The sequence below is a fragment of the Rhineura floridana genome, chromosome 6 (genome assembly GCF_030035675.1).
Source record: "Rhineura floridana isolate rRhiFlo1 chromosome 6, rRhiFlo1.hap2, whole genome shotgun sequence".
NCBI lineage: Eukaryota > Metazoa > Chordata > Lepidosauria > Squamata > Rhineuridae > Rhineura > Rhineura floridana.
In genome coordinates this window covers 78,047,502-78,065,997 of record NC_084485.1, presented here as the reverse complement: position 1 = coordinate 78,065,997, position 18,496 = coordinate 78,047,502, and the positions used below count along the sequence as shown (strand labels likewise).

Below are 18,496 nucleotides of genomic sequence, written 5' to 3'. Positions count from 1 at the left end.
AGAGCCAATGGAGTAAACAAAAGCCATTCAAGAGTCCACACTTTTCTATAACTCACCCACAATACAAACTATATACCTCCAAGAATATGCCATCAAAAAGGCATGAAGGAACAAAGCTAAGAGCCTCCCATCTTTGAGCCATTTTCTTTGGTAGATTTCCTCCTTTTGAAATTCTCTGCAATCTGTAAACCCTGACTAGAACTTGAAAGAGAGCCAACACAATCTTGTCGGCAAACAATGAATCATGCAGTACACTGGACCTTCGTGTGTATATACAAATGAGATCTAAAAAACGCATCACTCTTCTCTGGGAGACAATGTTTTGTGGACTCTTCAATAGAACGTTTCATTTCCTTATCTATAAATGGTCTGAACTGTGATTCTCAATATGAAAATCCTAATGGGTTGAATGTGCAAATCCAACAATTTCTATATTATGTGATCAATTACCAATGTGTAAGTATACCCAGAAAGTTAGGTAACATTTTTCAAACATTCCAAGTAAGCACACAGATCTATTTGCAGTCCTTTGAAACCGGTGCAATTTATCCCCACAGCCTTAAGAAGATAATTTTTTTCCCCTAGTATCTAACTTTTTTCATATTAAAAGACCTGGTGAACCCAAACTGATTCAGACTTTCTCCACACCAAATCAGCCCACAGACTATAGCTGTACTGATCCCAGCCCAATGTTTTACCACTTGCTGTGGAGATTATTGCTCTAGCTGTCTCACTGGTCCCTAATGTAAAGAGGACACAGCAATGCGGAAAAGCAAGCCATGGATATCATAGGATCAGAAAATGTCTCCATAACATAGGAATATAAAATGAACACATACAAAGTGGAAATGCTTATGTCAGGGACTTCCCGGAAGGAGTGCTGGCTGGTGGCTGTCTCTGAGGGAGCTCTATCTCAGAGAAAGCTTTTTTCAGTTTAAAGTCAGTCAAGAGTAATCTATGACTGGCGCAAATGTTCTCCAAGATAAAAGGAGAACCGAAGATTATCCACGTAACTTCGTTGAGTTGCAGATAGCTGGATTTGATCAGGAATCCCCTGAGATAAGAAGGCATACCTGGCAACGGAAGACGGAGCTTGGATTTCCAACATGCTGTGCTGAAAGTAAGCGAGACTTTTTTTTTTCTCTTTAAAAACGTTTTTAACGAGCTAGCCTCCATCTGTCTAAATCTTATCTTGGACTTAAATTACTACCGTAAAAGAGGATTGTTTACGAATCAGCTAATTAAGAAACTTGGGTGAGTCACACTTTTTTTTTGTTCTGCATAAAGTTAAGGAAGAAGGGAGCAATACAAAGAATTTGTTTTACTTTTTTATATATATGACAAAAAGCTGGCTTAAATTTGGAATTATAAAGATTAAAACGAATAAGAGGCAACCTATTGGACAAGATAATTTGATTATTTGAAGGAAATATATCTGAGACTATTTTTTATTCATTTCTATTTTGGATTATGTTTTTTTTTCAATGAATCTGCTGTTCGTGTATGTTATTAACTGCTAGACGCTGAGAACTGGATTTGTTTTACATTCTTGAACGTGCCGGAGATAAGAACTGTGTTGGCTAAGATCATACTAACAAGCCTGATTATATTAACTCTTTTGTTGTTGAGGAAAAGTAAGAAACAGTTTGCCACTAAGTTTGGGAACATTGGTTAATAATAGAAAAAGTTTTACCTTTTAAAAATGACAACCAGGAAAACAGCCAAAGTTTTAGAGCGAAGAGTTTCAACTGATACTCAGGAAGGAATAGACATGTTTCAGAAAATTATGGAGAGGTTTAATGACTTTAAACAAGAGATGAAACAAGAGATGAAACAAGAGATGAAACAGGACAGACAACAATTTAAAGATGAATTTCACAATATGAAAAAGGACTATAAAGATTTACAAGATCATATCAAAACAGAAGTGGGTGAGATTAAAAATAATATTGGGCAATTAACACAGGAAGTAAAAAATGTTAAAGATAAGGTGCAAACCTTAGAGAATAGAATTGATAGTGCAAATGTGGAATTAGAGAAAAATCTGGATTATTCTGCTGTTATGGAACTTAGAGATAAAGAATATTGCTTGAGATTCCGTGCAATTCCTGAGGAAACAGGTGAAGATATCAGAGAGAAAATTGTTACTGTCTTAGCAAAATCCTTGGAAATGAATGAAGATCGGATGGAATTTGAAATAGATACAGTTTACAGAATTAATTCCAGATATGCAACAATAAAAAAAATCCCAAGAGATGTACTTGTTAATTTTCTAAAAAAAAAGACTAGAAATATTGTATTGCAATATCATTTCAACAATGGCTTCAAAACTGACGGTAAAGAAATACTGGTGATGAAGGAAATTCCTATTAGACTTTTACGAAAGAGAAAAGAATATGCTTTCTTCACAGAAAAACTTAAACAATGTAAAATTCAATTTAGATGGGATGTTCCAGAGGGAGTGATTTTTACATTCAGACAACAGAAGTATCGATTAAATACTGTTCAAAAAGCAAGGGATTTCTTGAGAAAAGCTTCAAAAGATATGGAAGAAGATAAACTCAAAGACATGGATACAATTCCTGGGAAAAAAAGTCAACAGAAACAGGTAGAAGAAGAAAAGGATAATGATGAATCAAAGGGAGCAACAGGTACAGACTTTTCTAAAATACATGCTTAAAAATGGATTACAAATATTTAACTTGGAATATAAACGGAGCTAATTCGGCGCAGAAGAGAAGGAAAGTATTTCATTATTTGAAAAAATTAAAATTGGATATAATTTGTTTACAAGAAACTCATATTAAGAAGAAAGACTCCAAATATTTAATCTGTAAAAATTTGGGTGAAGAATTTATTTCGGCAGGATCAAAAAAAAAAAATGGTGTGGTCCTCTATATTAATTCACAATTGTCCCCTAAATTGATATTATTGGATGATAGTGGCAGATTTGTGGGAGTTGAAATTACCATACAGGGTACAAAAATTTTGATAGTGAGCATTTATGCTCCCAATGAAGATAAAACAAGGTTTTATACTGGACTTACGGAAAAATTATCAGAGTTTGCATATGATCATTGGCGTGTCATGGGTGATTGGAATGGGGTAATTTCACCAAAAATGGATAGACTTTCTGAGAAAAATAATTAAAGAGACACAGGGCAAATTGCCGAAGATTTGTTTTGAATTAATGGAAAATTTGGAATTGGTGGATGCTTGGAGACATATAAATAATAATGCAAAGGAATTTACCTACTTTTCAGAAAGGCATAAAACATTTTCGAGGATTGATATGATTTGGATGTCTAAAAGTTTAGTGAAAGATATTTCCAAGATGGATGTATTACCAAAAACTTTTTCGGATCACAATCCAGTGATATTGACTTAAAAAAAAAAATCTTGGATTTAGATGGAGATTAAATGAATCTTTATTACAGAATGATAAAATAGTGCAGGAATGTAAGAAGAAATTAAAAGAGTTTTTTGAACACAATTTACATAAAGGGATAAGTGAAAACATTGTTTGGGATACAAGTAAAGCATTTATGAGGGGATATTTTATTAAATGTAATTCTGAATTAAAAAGAAGAAACAACAGAAAATGCAATTAATCTTGGAAGAAATAAAACAAAAAGAGGAAGAATTGAAAAAGAATCCAACTAAAGCTTCTACTGTAAACCAAATTAAAATGTTACAGAAACAAGTGTCAATGTTGACAGTTAGAGAAATTGAAAGAAAATTAAACTTTGCTAAACAAAGGACTTTTGAATTTGCAAATAAACCGGGGAAATTGCTAGCATATAAATTAAGAAAAGAACGACAAAAAAATCTTATTTTAAAGATACAAGAAGGAGATGAGATGTTGACAGACAATGTAAAAATCCAAAGGGTTTTTCATCAATATTATTCAACTTTGTACAAGTGTCAGGAAATTCCCTCTGAAAAAATAGAAGAATATATATCTAAACAGAATTTGCCTAAAATTACAGATTTTCAGAGACAAGCTATTAATGGTCCTATTACGTCAAGAGAAATATTTGAGGCTATAAGTAAAATTAAATTAGGAAAGGCGCCAGGACCGGATGGACTATCAGCAATGTATTACAAATGCTTGGAGGAGGAACTTCTATTACCTTTACAGTACACAATGAACTCTATTTTGCAAGAAGGGAAGATACCGGATAGTTGGAAAAATGCCAATATAACATTAATACCTAAAGAAGAGCAGGATTTAACTAAAACAAAAAATTATCGACCAATATCTTTACTGAATAATGATTATAAAATTTTTACAACGATTTTGGCCGAAAGAATGAAAATAATACTGCAACAATTTATTCAGGAAGATCAAGTGGGATTTTTACCTAAAAGACAATTACGTGATAACGTCAGGAATGTTTTGAATGTGTTGGAATATCTTGAACAACGAAATGACATACAAGCAGCCTTGATTTTTCTGGATGCTGAGAAAGCATTCGATAACTTGAATTGGAAATTTATGTTTAAGGTTCTAGAGCAAATGGACTTTGGAGAAAATTTTATAAAATGGATCACATCGATTTATACATCACAGAAGGCACAGACAATTATCAATGGGGATTTAACGGACTCATGTGAAATACAAAAGGGCACAAGACAGGGATGTCCACTGTCCCCTCTTTTATTTATTTTGGTTCTAGAAGTGCTGCTTAGAGACATAAGGCAAGACAAAAGGATTTCGGGAATAAAGATAAAAAAAGAGGAATATAAATTGAGAGCATTTGCTGACGACTTGATAATTGTACTAGAAAATCCCTTGGAAGGAATCAAAATATTGATGGATAAATTAGAAGAATTTGGATCATTAGCAGGATTTAAGATTAATAACCAAAAAACAAAGATGTTGGTGAAAAACTTATCTTTAAGGAATCAAAAAGAGTTGATGGAGAAGATAGATTTTAAAATAGAAGAAAAGGTGAAATATTTAGGTATTATTATGACAAATAAAAATTCAAAGTTGTTTCATAACAATTATGAAAAATTATGGTCAGAGATTAAGAAAGATCTGTTAAGATGGGACAAATTACAGTTGTCATTAATGGGCAGAATATCTGTAATAAAAATGAATGTATTGCCGAGAATGATGTTTCTATTTCAAACAATACCTGTCATATCCTCTGATTTACCTTTTAAACAATGGCAAAAAGATATTTCTAAATTTGTTTGGCAGGGGAAAAAACCAAGAATTAAATTTAAATTACTACAAGATGCCAAAGAAAGAGGAGGATTGGGATTACCAAATTTGAGACTCTACTTTGCTGCTTGTTGCTTAGTCTGGATAAACGAATGGATTGTATTGAGGAACAAAAGATTATTGGATTTGGAGGGTCATAACTTGAAGTGGGGATGGCATGGATATCTATGGTATGATAAAGTAAAAGTTAATGTGGATTTTAACAATCATTTTATAAGACGTCCTTTGTTGAAAATATGGAATAAATACAAAACAAGGGTTTTTTTTGAAAATACCACTATGTGTTTCAAGTCAAGAAGCATTTTATAGAAGAGAAATGGCTGGAAAAGAGAAATGGTTAACTTACCAAGAATTATTAGAAAATGTGCATGGAGAATATATAATGAAAGAGAGAGAACAATTAATAAAGGAAGGATATAGTTCACAATGGTTTGCCTATTTACAATTGTTAGAAAGATACAAAATGGATAAAAAAATGTATGGGTTTGAAATAAATAAATCTGATTTTGAAGTAAATTTGTGTACAAATGATGAATGTATAATTGCAAAAATGTATAAATTTTTATTGAAAATGGATATGGAAGAAGAACAAGTAAAAGAGTGTATGGTCAAGTGGGCAAAAAAATTTGGTTATAATATACAAATGGATCAATGGGAAAATATGTGGAAAAAAGGTTTGAAATTTACATTATGTTATAATCTTAAAGAAATTTTTTATAAAATGATGTATCGTTGGTATATGACACCAGAAAAGTTGTCAAAAATGTATAGTAATGTTTCTAATGTATGTTGGAAATGTAAACAACAAGAAGGATCTTTTTACCATATGTGGTGGTCGTGTAAACAGGCAAAATTATTTTGGGCACAGATAGGTAGGATGATGCAAAAAATTTTGAAGATAAATATTCAGTCAAAGCCAGAATTTTTTTTATTGGGCTTTATGGGTAAACAAAAAGAAAAGAAATATGGAAGAATAATATTATATATGATTACGGCAGCAAGATTATTATATGCACAAAAGTGGAAAATGGAATCAGTACCAACAATGGAAGAATGGCTATTGAAATTAATGGACTTAGTCGAGATGGACAAATTGACATGCCTTCTCAGAGAAAAAATGATAGATACATTTCTTAAGGAATGGAAGCCTCTTTTGGACTTTTTGTTGAAAGAAAAAAATGAAATGATGATAATGGGATTTGACGATTAATCAAGATAGACTATGGAAAAAAGTGAACTTTGTATGTTTTAGGGGTCAAGTTTGATATATATTATGTACCTATAGCTGATCTGTAACAAATCGGAAGTCAAGTTTTTTTTTCTTTTTATTTTTGTTGTATTGTTTTTGTTTGATTTTGTTGTGTTTGTTTTATAAAAATTTGAATAATAAAAATTATTACAAAAAAAAGAAGAAATGCTTATGTCAGGATTCTCACTCTGTTTAATGTTGTATTGTTCTTGACCATTTGTAAATACGTTATGTTATTGTAGACAAGATTCTCTTTATCAACATTTACTGCAGAGAATGGCTTATATGGCTTCAACTAAACGTAGAACATTCAAAAATAAAGAAAAGTGCATTACAAGTGTGGATTCAGTGATATCTATTTTGAAAAGTAACTTAATATAGTCCTCTATACGTTTCATTTTTGTTTTTAGAAAACACCCAGTACTTATTGAAACAATCCACCAGGCCTAATATTATAAGAACCAATATGTTTAGGTGGATAATAACATGCCTGGGAGGCCTGGATTCAAATTTCACCTGAGCCAGTGGCTCATACACTTACTCAGTGGCCTCCTTCAAATATAATGCTAAGTGCTTCCACTTTGTTTCTCCCTTAGCTGAGAGGGGAAACAAATCACAAAGTGGCTGGATTAGTGTTAGGCCCGAACCAGGGAGAAGTGAAGTGGGAGCACAGGATGATTTACAACCATAATTAATGGCTGAACATTACATCACACAGCAACCCGTTTCAGGAGGCTCATGCCATCTCAAGCAATGCTTTTCAGTTGAAGCATTTTACACATTAACCTTGCAGTTAATCTATTGAGACACTGGGTACTAAACATGCATGTATGAAATAAGTCTTCACTCAATGGCCTTGGGCAAGTTACAGCCTCAGTTCCCCTTCTGTAAAGAGTTAATAGGGTTGATGCAAGCTAAACACTAATTCTCCAGGAGTATTTTACCATAGTGTGAACACTTGAAGAAACCCAGCAAGCCAGTTTATCTGTAATATCCTACCATGTAGTAAGAATTTTACCACTCTCCGGTTGTCAATCATCACTGGTAACAAGCAGTCACAATGCAACACTTAATGATTGTACTATCATGCTGCTGTGATTTAACTAAGAACTGGCAAACAACTTGCCACCATTCTCAGCCTTATTTGTATGCCAATACAAAGGAAACCTGGCATCCGAATTCTTCAGAAACCAAGACAAAAAAGTTCCAGCCATTTATATAAAGATTTAGCACTAACAATCAGCTAATTTAACTAAAATCTTTATTTGCAGATGCTGGAAATGCAATTGAGAGACTTACAAAGTTTCCTAGAACATTTCTAGAAATGGCTCCAATAAAGTTAGAAACATCAAGATTTTTAACTCACCATTTTAATATTGCCAATGACTACAACTGGTTGAAACTGTACATGACAAATTAGAAAAGAGTCAGTGTAATGGTTTCAGCAAATAAATGTACAGACTCTGGTTAATAACATCACTACAGTAAAAACAATGGCAAATAGGAACTTGGCACCACATTTACAAAGTAAAAGCATCCTTTTGATACATTTTTGAAATCTCCAATGATAAAGGCCCTGGGAAATGCAGAACAAATTGCACCATCTACAAAACTTCCCACTGGTTTAAGACCAAACACACACACACAAACAATTAAGTGGTTGATTAAGTAGCTTTGTAGCACTCTCTTCCCCCTCCAGTTTGTAATTTTACAATTCATCTTTTTACCTAGAAGCTAATTAAGCATTTAATATAAGAATTCCACCTGCTACATCAGTAGCACACTCAGTGATTTGGTACTCAGCATAACCCAGGCTAACCCACTCCTCCAACTCTAAGTCAAACAAGACTTGTTACCCTGCGACAGGAAATCTACCTGGGGGGATTGGAGCACTTTACAGTGTATGTAGCAGACTCGTAACAGATTATACATTAGAAGAAGCCATAGCTTTAGCCATAAGAATCCTAAGGCCCTTTTAAGTAGTAGCAGTAATATCAAGTTCTGACCATACCAAGTCTTAAAAACAAAAGGTTCCTGCTAAGAGGAATACTTTCTGCATGATCTGGTCACATCATGTGCATAGTTAAGTATTTTTGTTTGTTTGTTTTTAAAACAAGTTTGCAAATAAGGAAATAAAATTTAGTAAAGATATAGTTTTGATGGAAAAACCTTTAAAACAGCAGCAGTGGCTTATTAAAGAAAGAAAGCTACATATTGAAGATCAGGGATCTCAACTTCGTAACAGCTGTACACATTTGAGACTATGCAATCCATATGATGCCTGCATGATCAAAAAAATCACACTTAACAGTAGTTCCATTTTTGGAATCTAACATCCGCATCCCATTATCAATAAAAAGGTCCCTAGTACAGAAGATTGTGCTAAAGAATGCAAGGATTTTGCATGCTGTTTTCATTCCCTGGTCCTGTTCATGCTTGCAGCTGTCCCACAAGGCAGCAAACAGTCCAGTTCTCAAAACGCCACATCCTGAAACCGAAAGAATTTTGTTTCATTAGCTGAAGTTCATGTTAATGCTGAGCAGATGTTTATGCAATGCTAAAGCTCAGAGTAGATTACCAAGTTCATAACTTACTTTTCACTGTCACTCTCTTTTTAGTAGAGTCCACATTCCTTCAGGTTGTTTTTAATTATAACATCTGTAACAGCATCAAAAACAAATTGCACATTCTTTGTGTCAGTGGCACAGGTGAAATGAGTGTATATTTCCTTGGTGTCTTTTCTTCGGTTCAGGTCTTCAAACTGGCACTGAATGTATGCAGCTGCCTCTTCATATGTATTAGAACCTGGGGGGGAATGACAACTTATAAAAAACTACAGCACTGTAAGGATTTGCAATTGATTCCATATGGTCTCTGAAAAGGAAAATATCTGTTTCTAGGAATAGCATTTTGTCTATTTTGTATCAGTGATGATTAAATATCTTGCCAGCATTTTAGGCTAAAGAAATGCCTTTGGGCCTAGGAAACAGTCCGAAGATGCATGATACAGCTACAGCTCTGATGTGGAGCAGGCTTGAAGCTGGTTAGTACCTGGGTGGAAGATCACCTAGGATTGCCACGTATGCTGCTCTGAACTCCTTGGAGGAAGATACAGCAAGCACAAAATAAGTGACTAATTCATTTCAGAGAAACAAAATAAGATAGGAAGATGTAATGCTATGCTAAATTGATTACAATAAGGGGAAAATTGGAATCTTCAATATAAAATTAAAAAACAACAGCCAGAAAGGGTCTAAGGGCCAAATTTCAGAAAGTTTGCCATGTGACATGGGAGAGGCCACTATTCTTCAAAGAATACATTCTGATGGACACATACAAATCTAAGTTCTCTGGACACATTGCTCACTGTAAAGTTTCTGTTCTTTCTCTGGTGCAAAATCCCAATTTTATGGTTTTACTTTAGGCATCAATAGATATACTCTGTTGTGACTGTAGTCAAATGCAAAGAGGCATTCCAGTGAAATAACCCTCAAGGGTACTCACTAATAAGGCAGGGGCAACAATCTCCAAATAATAATAATAATAATAATAAATTTTGTTAGTTGCCTATCTGTCCGAATTGACGGACACTCTAGGCGACTTACACAATATAAAATAAAATACAATATACAATAAAATGCAATATACAATATAAAAACACAATAATCAATTACTCTAACATCAACCATCAATAATATATCAAAAAGCTAATCTACCCCATAATTCTTGTAGGCCTGCCTGAATAGCCAGGTCTTTAAAGCTTGGCAGAAACCCATCAGGGAGGAGGCATGACGAAGATCATAAGGGAGAGAGTTCCCGAGGGTGGGGGCCACAACCGAGAACGCCCTCTCCCTGGTCCGCACCAGCCTAGCTGTTTTGACTGGCGGGACCGAGAGGAGGTCCTGTGTGGCTGATCTTGTGAGGTGGCCTACTTGGTGATACTGGAGGCGGTCCTTCAGATAAACTGGGCCGAAACCGTATAGGGTTTTACAGGTCAAAACCAACACCTTGAATTGGGCTCGGTAAACCACTGGTAGCCAGTGTAGGTCTATTAACACTGGGGTGATATGATCCCGGCGATGGCTATGCTTAATTAAGCGTGCCGCCGCATTTTGTACCAGCTGCAGTTTCCGAACCGTTTTCAAGGGTAACCCCACATAGAGCGCATTACAGTAGTCCAGACGAGAGGAGACCAGGGCATGTATCACCTGTGGGAGCAGATGTACAGGAAGGTAGGGTCGCAGACTCTGTATCAGATGTAATTGATACCAAGCCGCCCGGCTCACTGCCGAAACCTGAGCCTCCATGGACAGCTGGGAGTCGAGAATGACCCCCAGGCTGCAGACCTGGTCCTTCAGGGGTAATTTCACCCCATTAAGTACCAAGTCGATGTCTCCCAGCCTTCTTTTGTCACCCACTAGCAACACCTCGGTCTTATCGGGGTTCAGTTTCAGCCTGTTCTCGCCCATCCATCCACTCACAGACTCCAGGCACTTGGACATGGTCTGCACAGCCAACTCTGGTGAGGATTTAAAGGAGAGATAAAGCTGAGTGTCATCTGCATATTGATGGCACTGCAGCCCAAAACTCCTGATGATGGCTCCCAGCGGCTTCACATAGATGTTAAAAAGCATGGGGGAGAGGATAGAACCCTGTGGCACTCCACAATTAAGAGGCCAAGGGTCTGAAACCTCATCCCCCAATGCCACCCGTTGGTATCTGCCTGAGAGATAGGAATGGAACCACCGTAAAACAATGCCTCCCACTCCCAATCCCTCTAGGCGGTTTAACAAGATACTGTGGTCAACGGTATCGAAAGCCGCTGAGAGGTCCAGGAGGACGAGGAAGGTATATTCTCCCCTATCCAACGCCCTCCTCATATCATCCACCAGAGCGACCAAGGCTGTTTCAGTTCCATGTCCAGTCCTGAAGCCCGATTGGAATGGATCCAAATAATCTGCTTCATCCAAGTGCACCCAACAACTAGTATTTTTTAACCTAGTGAACAAGAAGCAGAGATCAGATAACTATGTCTTCTGAGATTTACAACCCAATCCTTATGCTGATGGGGTGCCTAAATCCAGGCCTCACCAGGCCTCGTCTCCGTGAGACCAAGGTTGTTGACTGCATGTACTGGAGGTTGGGCCCAAAGGGCAGTCTAGGGATTCTGCTCTTGTACCATCCACCCCGCTGCACGACAGACTCCCTGGCCGAGGTACTGGAGGTGGTCTCGGATGTGCGTGCGCAGTCCCCAAACTTGTTAGTATTGGGAGACTTTAATGTACATTCGGAGGCCATCCTCACACAGGTGCCTCGGGACTTCATGGAAACCCATGGCTTCCTGGGAGCTGCACCTTTTTCCAACGGGGCCCACCCATGTAGCTGGTCATGCACTCGACCTTGTGTTTGTCTCAGGAGAGGAGGAGAGTGATCTGAAAATTGGGGGTACATCCATCACCCCCTTGTCAGGGTTAGATCACTACCTGGTGAGGGTGGACTTCTTGGTGCCACAAACCCTCCATGGGGGTGTAGGACCCATTAGGATGGTCCACCCCAGATGTCTGATGGATTCCTGAATGCGCTTGGGGATTCTTTGGAGCATGCACACGGGCACTTGGTTGAGACCTTGGTGGAGGGGTGGAATGCTGCAATCACCAGGGCATTAGACCGGGTGGCTCCAAAACGCCCTCTCCCCCTGAATAGAGCTCAGACGGCACCGTGGTATACTCCACGGTTGCAAACTCTGAGGCGGGAGGTGAGACGGCTAGAGCGCCGGTGGCTGAAATCTCGCTCTGACCACAATCGGACACGGGTTAGAGCAGCTGCAGCAACCTACCATGTGGCGATGAGGGCACCAAAAAAGGATTTTTATGCTGCCTCTATTGTGTCCACAGAGTGCTGTCCCAGGAGGCTGTTCCAAGTGGTCCAGAGCCTGGTCGGTCCAGTTGCCCTGGAACCGATGGAACATGCTAAGGCCTCCTGTGATGAGTTTGCAAAGCACTTTATGGAGAAAATCGATCGTATTAAGAGTGCTATTCCGTGTGCTGTGGACACAGTGAGCAAGCCAGAGGCGGCCAGCGGTGCTCCGGTGGTGTGGGATCGGTTCCAGCCTCTTCCTTCTGATGAAGTGGACAAGGTGCTTTCAACCTTAAAGCCAACCACTTGCTTACTCGACCCTTGCCCGTCGTGGCTCATTATGAGCTGCAAGGACAGACTGGGCAAGGGGATCAAGATGTAAATATGTCCCTGGAAGAGGGAGTAATGCCATCAGTTCTCAAGGAGGCAGTAATAAAACCAATTCTAAAGAAGCCCTCCTTGGATCCCCAAGATCTGAACAACTTTCGCCCAGTCTCAAATCTGCCATTCCTGGGCAAGGCGGTTGAGCGGGTGGTGGCGAAGCAGTTGCAAGTGCATTTGGAGGCAGCGGATAATCTGGATCCATTTCAATCAGGCTTCAGGCCTGGACATGGGACTGAAACGGCCTTGGTCGCCTTGGTGGATGATATGAGGGCGTTGGATACGGGCGAATGCACTTTCCTTGTCCTCCTGGATCTCTCAGCGGCTTTTGATACCGTTGACCACAGTATCCTTCTGGATCACCTGGAGGAGTTAGGCATAGGGGGCACTGTATTGCAGTGGTTCCGTTCCCTCCTCTCTGGTAGGTACCAGAGAGTGGCATTGGGGGATGAGGTTTTGGATCCTTGGCCTCTCACTTGTGGGGTGCCACAGGGCTCCATCCTCTCCCCGATGCTGTTCAACATCTATATAAAGCCACTGGGGGCTATCATCAGAAGATTTGGGCTGCAGTGTCACCAGTATGCGGATGACACGCAGCTCTATCTCTCATTCAAATCTTCACCGAGGTTGGCTGTAGAAACCCTATCCAAGTGCCTGGAGTTGGTGAGTGGCTGGATGGGAAGGAATAAGCTGAAGCTGAACCCTGACAAAAGCAAGGTACTGTTTGTGGGAGACAAGGAAAGGTTGGGGGATGTTGACCTGGTGCTCAATGGGGTACAATTGCCCCTGAAAGACCAGGTCCGCAGCCTGGGGGTCATTGTTGACTCCCAGCTGTCCATGGAGGCTCAGGTCTCGGCTGTGAGCCAGGCGGTACTGTATCAACTCCATCTGATACGGAGGATGCGCCCCTACCTTCCCAACCATCTCCTCCCATCTGTGGTACATGCCCTGGTCTCCTCTCGCCTAGACTACTGTAATGCGCTCTACGGGGGGTTATCCTTGAAAACGGTCCAGAAGCTGCAACTGGTACAGAATGCGGTGGCTCGCCTGATTAAAGGCAGCCGCCGGCGAGATCACATCACTCCAGTGCTGAAGGAGTTGCACTGGTTACCGGTTGTTTTCCGGGCCCAATTCAAGGTGATGGTTCTGACCTTTAAAACCCTATACGGTTTCGGCCTAGTCTATCTGAAGGAGCGCCTCCAACATCATCAGGGATGCCGCTCAACAAGATCAGCCTCAAAAGGCCTTCTCTCTATCCCACCAGTTAAAACAGCTAGACTGGTGAGAACTAGGGAGAGGGCTTTTTCAACTGTGGCCCCCACTTTGTGGAATTCCCTCCCAAATGATCTCCGCCATGCTCCCTCTATGATAAGCTTCCGCCGGGCCTTGAAGACCTGGCTCTTCAGGCAGGCTTTTGGGGTGGGTTAGGTTTTATTATTATTGTTGAGATTTTTAATGTTTTAATGTATTTGTATGTTTTTATTTTGTACGTTGCCCAGAGTGGCTGGACAGCCAGCCAGATGGGCGACTAATAAATTTAATAAATAAATAAATATAAAATAAAATAAATTTCTTTTATGGGCTTTGTCACATTGAACACAGTGTAGGAATGAGCTGCTGTTGCAACAGAGGCAAAAGAGGAAGCTTGCATAGCTTAAGCAGCAGCAAAAGTAGGCAACAGAGGTAGGAGGGGGGGACTCAGAAAAAGGAGCTATTTGCAGCACACACACTCACTCATTTCACAAACACACCTTTGAAGATGGTGTGGACTACAACTCCCATCGGCCCAACATTCAGAGGGCACCAGGCTGGCAAAGGCTGCCCTACTGCATACAGGTGTGAGACAGAGTGCACATTTGGCACTAGGATGGGTAGGTGGTGCAGGCAGACAGAAAGCTGACAGGGACAGGGAGAAGGCTAACATGCTATCTCTTTGGTACTGCACCCCTAATAATTTGTCAAGTCTTATATGTGCTGAATGAGGTAATGATTTAAGTGTTGAATTCAAAAAAATCATTGTGTGAGCAGAATGACTTCCGCTTGTGCAATGGAACTACTACTCCCTCTCCTTCTCCTGCGTGACCCTATGATGATGATGGTGATGATGATGGCAAACAAGTAATAACACAAAAAGGATCTGAAAAAAATCTTGGCTGCTCTAGAGGGTTGGAGAACCCCCAGAGCAGTTTGGGGGGAGGCGGAAGAGGAGGAGAGAAAGTTCGATTGCATGAGTGGAAGTTGTTCCACTAGTTCAATGCCTAAATTAGATACAACTCTATGTCTGGTTGGGTGGTGGAATTTTTACAAAACACTTAAGAAAAAGAGATATTAGAGTGCACAATCCTATGTATGTTCATCCAGAAGGACTGCAGCCTAAATCTTCAATGAGTAGAAATGTTTACCAGCAGCCGATAATCTTCAGGGTAAAATTTCCTTTACTTTTGTTTGTTTAGTGCAAATACAGTTCCAGCCACTGGGTGCTCTTCGCCAAGTATTAGCAGGTGGAGTCCAAGAGCCACCCTGTGTCTTTGGTGCTCAAAACCAAATAAACTAACCCCAACATGGCTGAAGTAACAATAAGTTTTATTCATGAAAGGTCTCCCATTTAGTTGCTACACCTAACAAGTTTCAAGTATAACCATTCTTCAGAGGCAACTAAAAACATATTTAAACCCTTAAAAAAAGCACACAATGTATAGTAGATATTTGTATTGAACATCCATGGGTACTGGTTAATATAGTGTTTTTAAATAAGGTATTTTCATGTCATTCTAATGCAGTACATTTCATGATTATAGCTAAATTATATTTTTGTTAATTTGCTTTTTATTTAATTAATTAATTATTTGATTTACATCCTGCCCTTCCTCCCAGCAGGAGCCCAGGGCGGCAAACAAAAGCACTAAAAACACTTTAAGACGTCATAAAAACAGACTTTAAAATATATTTATTTATTTATTACATTTGTATGCCGCCCCATAGCCGAAGCTCTCTGGGCGGTTTACAACAATTAAAACATTAAGAACAAATATACAAATTTAAAAACACGTATTTAAAAACCAATTAAAACACATGCTAAAATGCCTGGGAGAAGAGGGAAGTCTTGACCTGGTGCCAAAAATATAACAGTGTTGGTGCCTGGCGCACCTTGTCAGAGAGATCATTCCATATTTGTAAAATATATTACAACAGAACATCTTAAAACATTTTTTAAAAAGCTTTCATATTAACAATTCCAACACAGACTTTTTTAGTTGCCTCTGATTACAAGTTATTAGACTCTTAACTTAGTAAGAATAACTACAAATTGGAGTGCTTTCATTAATAAAACATTTTTATTTATTTATTTATTATTTGATTTATATCCTGCCCTTCCTCCCAGCAGGAGCCCAGGGCAGCATACATATGTTTTCTCGAGCAACTTGGGAGCTTAGCATCCTTTGCTTGGTGGGTTTTTGGTTTGGAAGTGGTGATGGCTTTCCAAGAGGCAAATTGGTACAGCTACTCAACCCTCATAACACATGTCCTGAGGGATCTGCACTGGTTGCCTGGACATTTCCAAGCCGAGTTCAAAGTGCTGATATTGACATACAAAGACTTACAGAACTTGAAACCCCAATATATGAAGGAACACCTCTCCTATATTGTCCTCCCTATGTTTTAGTCAATACTAATACTGCTTATAGGTCCGCCACCAGGTGAAGCATGTGGGGTGCTGGGAGGCATACAGCCTTCTCAATGGTGGCATCTTATCTCTGGAATGACCTCTCTTCCAAGATGTGTCTGGCACTGACACTGTTCATCTTTCAACAGCAAATGAAGATACCTCTTTGCTCAATATTTTGGCAGGGGTTGAATTAATATGCCAGATATTTATTCAGAGTATTTGCTACATGTTTGAATTTTGCTGAATTTTAGTTGTTGGCTTTTATCTTGCGTTTAACGCATTTTATAAGGTGTTATAAAGCATTTGACAAAATGCAAGTATTTTGTGTTGAATGCTTTTATTCAGCTATTGTCCTGGTTTGCACATAATGCTAAATCATGGTTAACATTAATAAACCTTTCTTAAAACTGAGGCATCTGCCAGATGATCCATGGGTAGCAAACACATTGCCCTCCAGATGTTGTGGACTACAACTCCCATGATCCCTGGCCTTTGACTATGCAGGCTGGGCTGATGCGAGTTGTAGTCCAAAATATGTGGAGGGCACCATGACAGCTACCCTTGACTTAAACCTTGGTTTATTACAACAAAGAATAGTTAAAATCACCAGTGAGAGCAGTCGAGCCTTGAAAAGAAGTTTGATTTTTTTCCCACTCTTCGCTTGCGGTTCCCTAGCTTTTGGGTGATGATAGCTCTTTAACCATAGTTAAGGAGCAGGTCCAGGTTCTCATGTAACACTAAGCTATGGTTAACATTTGCTAAGGTTTATAAACCAAATACAAACCTTGCTTGACTGATCTTTAACCATAGTTAATAAACCATAGGTAAGCTCCTGGGCTGGGTTCATGCACATAACAAAAACAGGCATCCTCACTTTTGACTTTCAGGGATCTCTTGAAGACTTTTTGATACCATGGGGCTGAACTTTATGGTGGAATAGCAGAAGCATAATGGTTGACTACAAAGTCAAGCCACATTCTGTGGACTCATGAATGAGGAAAATAGCTAACAGTCTCATACGAATAATTAGTAGCTGTTGGGACTATCATCACTTGCTTATTCATAGGAGGAAATTTTGTAGAACAGGGCACAGCCAGGCAGTGAGGGAAGATTGTACTGCATGTACCCAAATTCCAAATGTATGGGTAACACAGATCACAGTGAAGACCATACTGCATAGTTGGTGTTAGAACATACTCTGCATCAGTTTCAGAACTAGGGTTATAAAAATCTTAGTGCTGAGAGAAACCACCGCCTTAAGATATATTTTATGAGCTCTAAACTCTACCAGTTGAGTTTCATATTACATATAATAAATGAATGGACTCAATTTGTGGGGATATGTACAGATGTCTGCTTCTACCAGAAAATACAACCTCAGACTTTAACAAACAACATGACTTATTCAAGACAACAAGACAAGTAGTAAACGGAGCCAAGCCAATGTTAATCAAACACACCTATTTTCACCTAACTAGAATACTATCAAATAAGCATCTATATATGTAAAAGGCTGCATAGGTGATGGGACAACGAAGAAGATTATGTACATATACAGACAGCACAAACAAATATTAAAAAAAGGCAAGACATCTGCTGTTTTTGTCCTATTTTCCCCATACCCTTACCTGGGTATTCTGGGTAGCAAATTGTTAGTGGACTCCTCCTTATCTTTTCCTCAAACAGATCTTTCTTGTTCAGGAAAAGGATGATTGATGTATCTGTGAACCATTTGTTGTTACAAATGCTGTCGAAGAGTTTCATACTCTCATGCATACGATTCTGGGGAAGGGAAAGAATCCCATTGAAAAGGCAATACCACAGCAACTTTGTATAATTACTAATTAAACCAAAGCTACTAGTGTAAATAATATGAATTGTCAAAGTTGATGCTCAGATAAGAAAGCATTAATAATTATTTGGACAAGTATCAGATTTCCAAAATTTTTGCAAAAAACTTTTGGAAAAACAGAAACTTTTCAGTTATCACAATTTCATAATGTTTCAGATTCTTTATTTCCTTCACTGCTAAGTACTACCTTAATTTTCAGATTCAATTGTGTGTATGGGGGAGGGATTTTATTTTCCATAGCCAGCCAACTTCAGAAGT

General features: G+C 38.8%; 1 protein-coding gene across 1 annotated transcript in view; it reads right to left on the bottom strand.

The window, feature by feature from the left end:
* Window positions 1–7,832: 7,832 nt before the first annotated feature.
* Window positions 7,833–18,496, bottom strand: part of GNAI3 (G protein subunit alpha i3) — a 35,334-nt gene continuing 24,670 nt past the window's right edge. The window contains exons 7-9 of the mRNA XM_061632579.1: window positions 18,015–18,168; window positions 9,077–9,287; window positions 7,833–8,970 (exon numbers count right to left, since the gene is read on the bottom strand). Of these exons, the coding sequence (XP_061488563.1) occupies window positions 9,097–9,287; window positions 18,015–18,168 (345 nt within the window). The 3' untranslated portion in view covers window positions 7,833–8,970; window positions 9,077–9,096. The remainder of the gene's footprint in view (window positions 8,971–9,076; window positions 9,288–18,014; window positions 18,169–18,496) is intronic.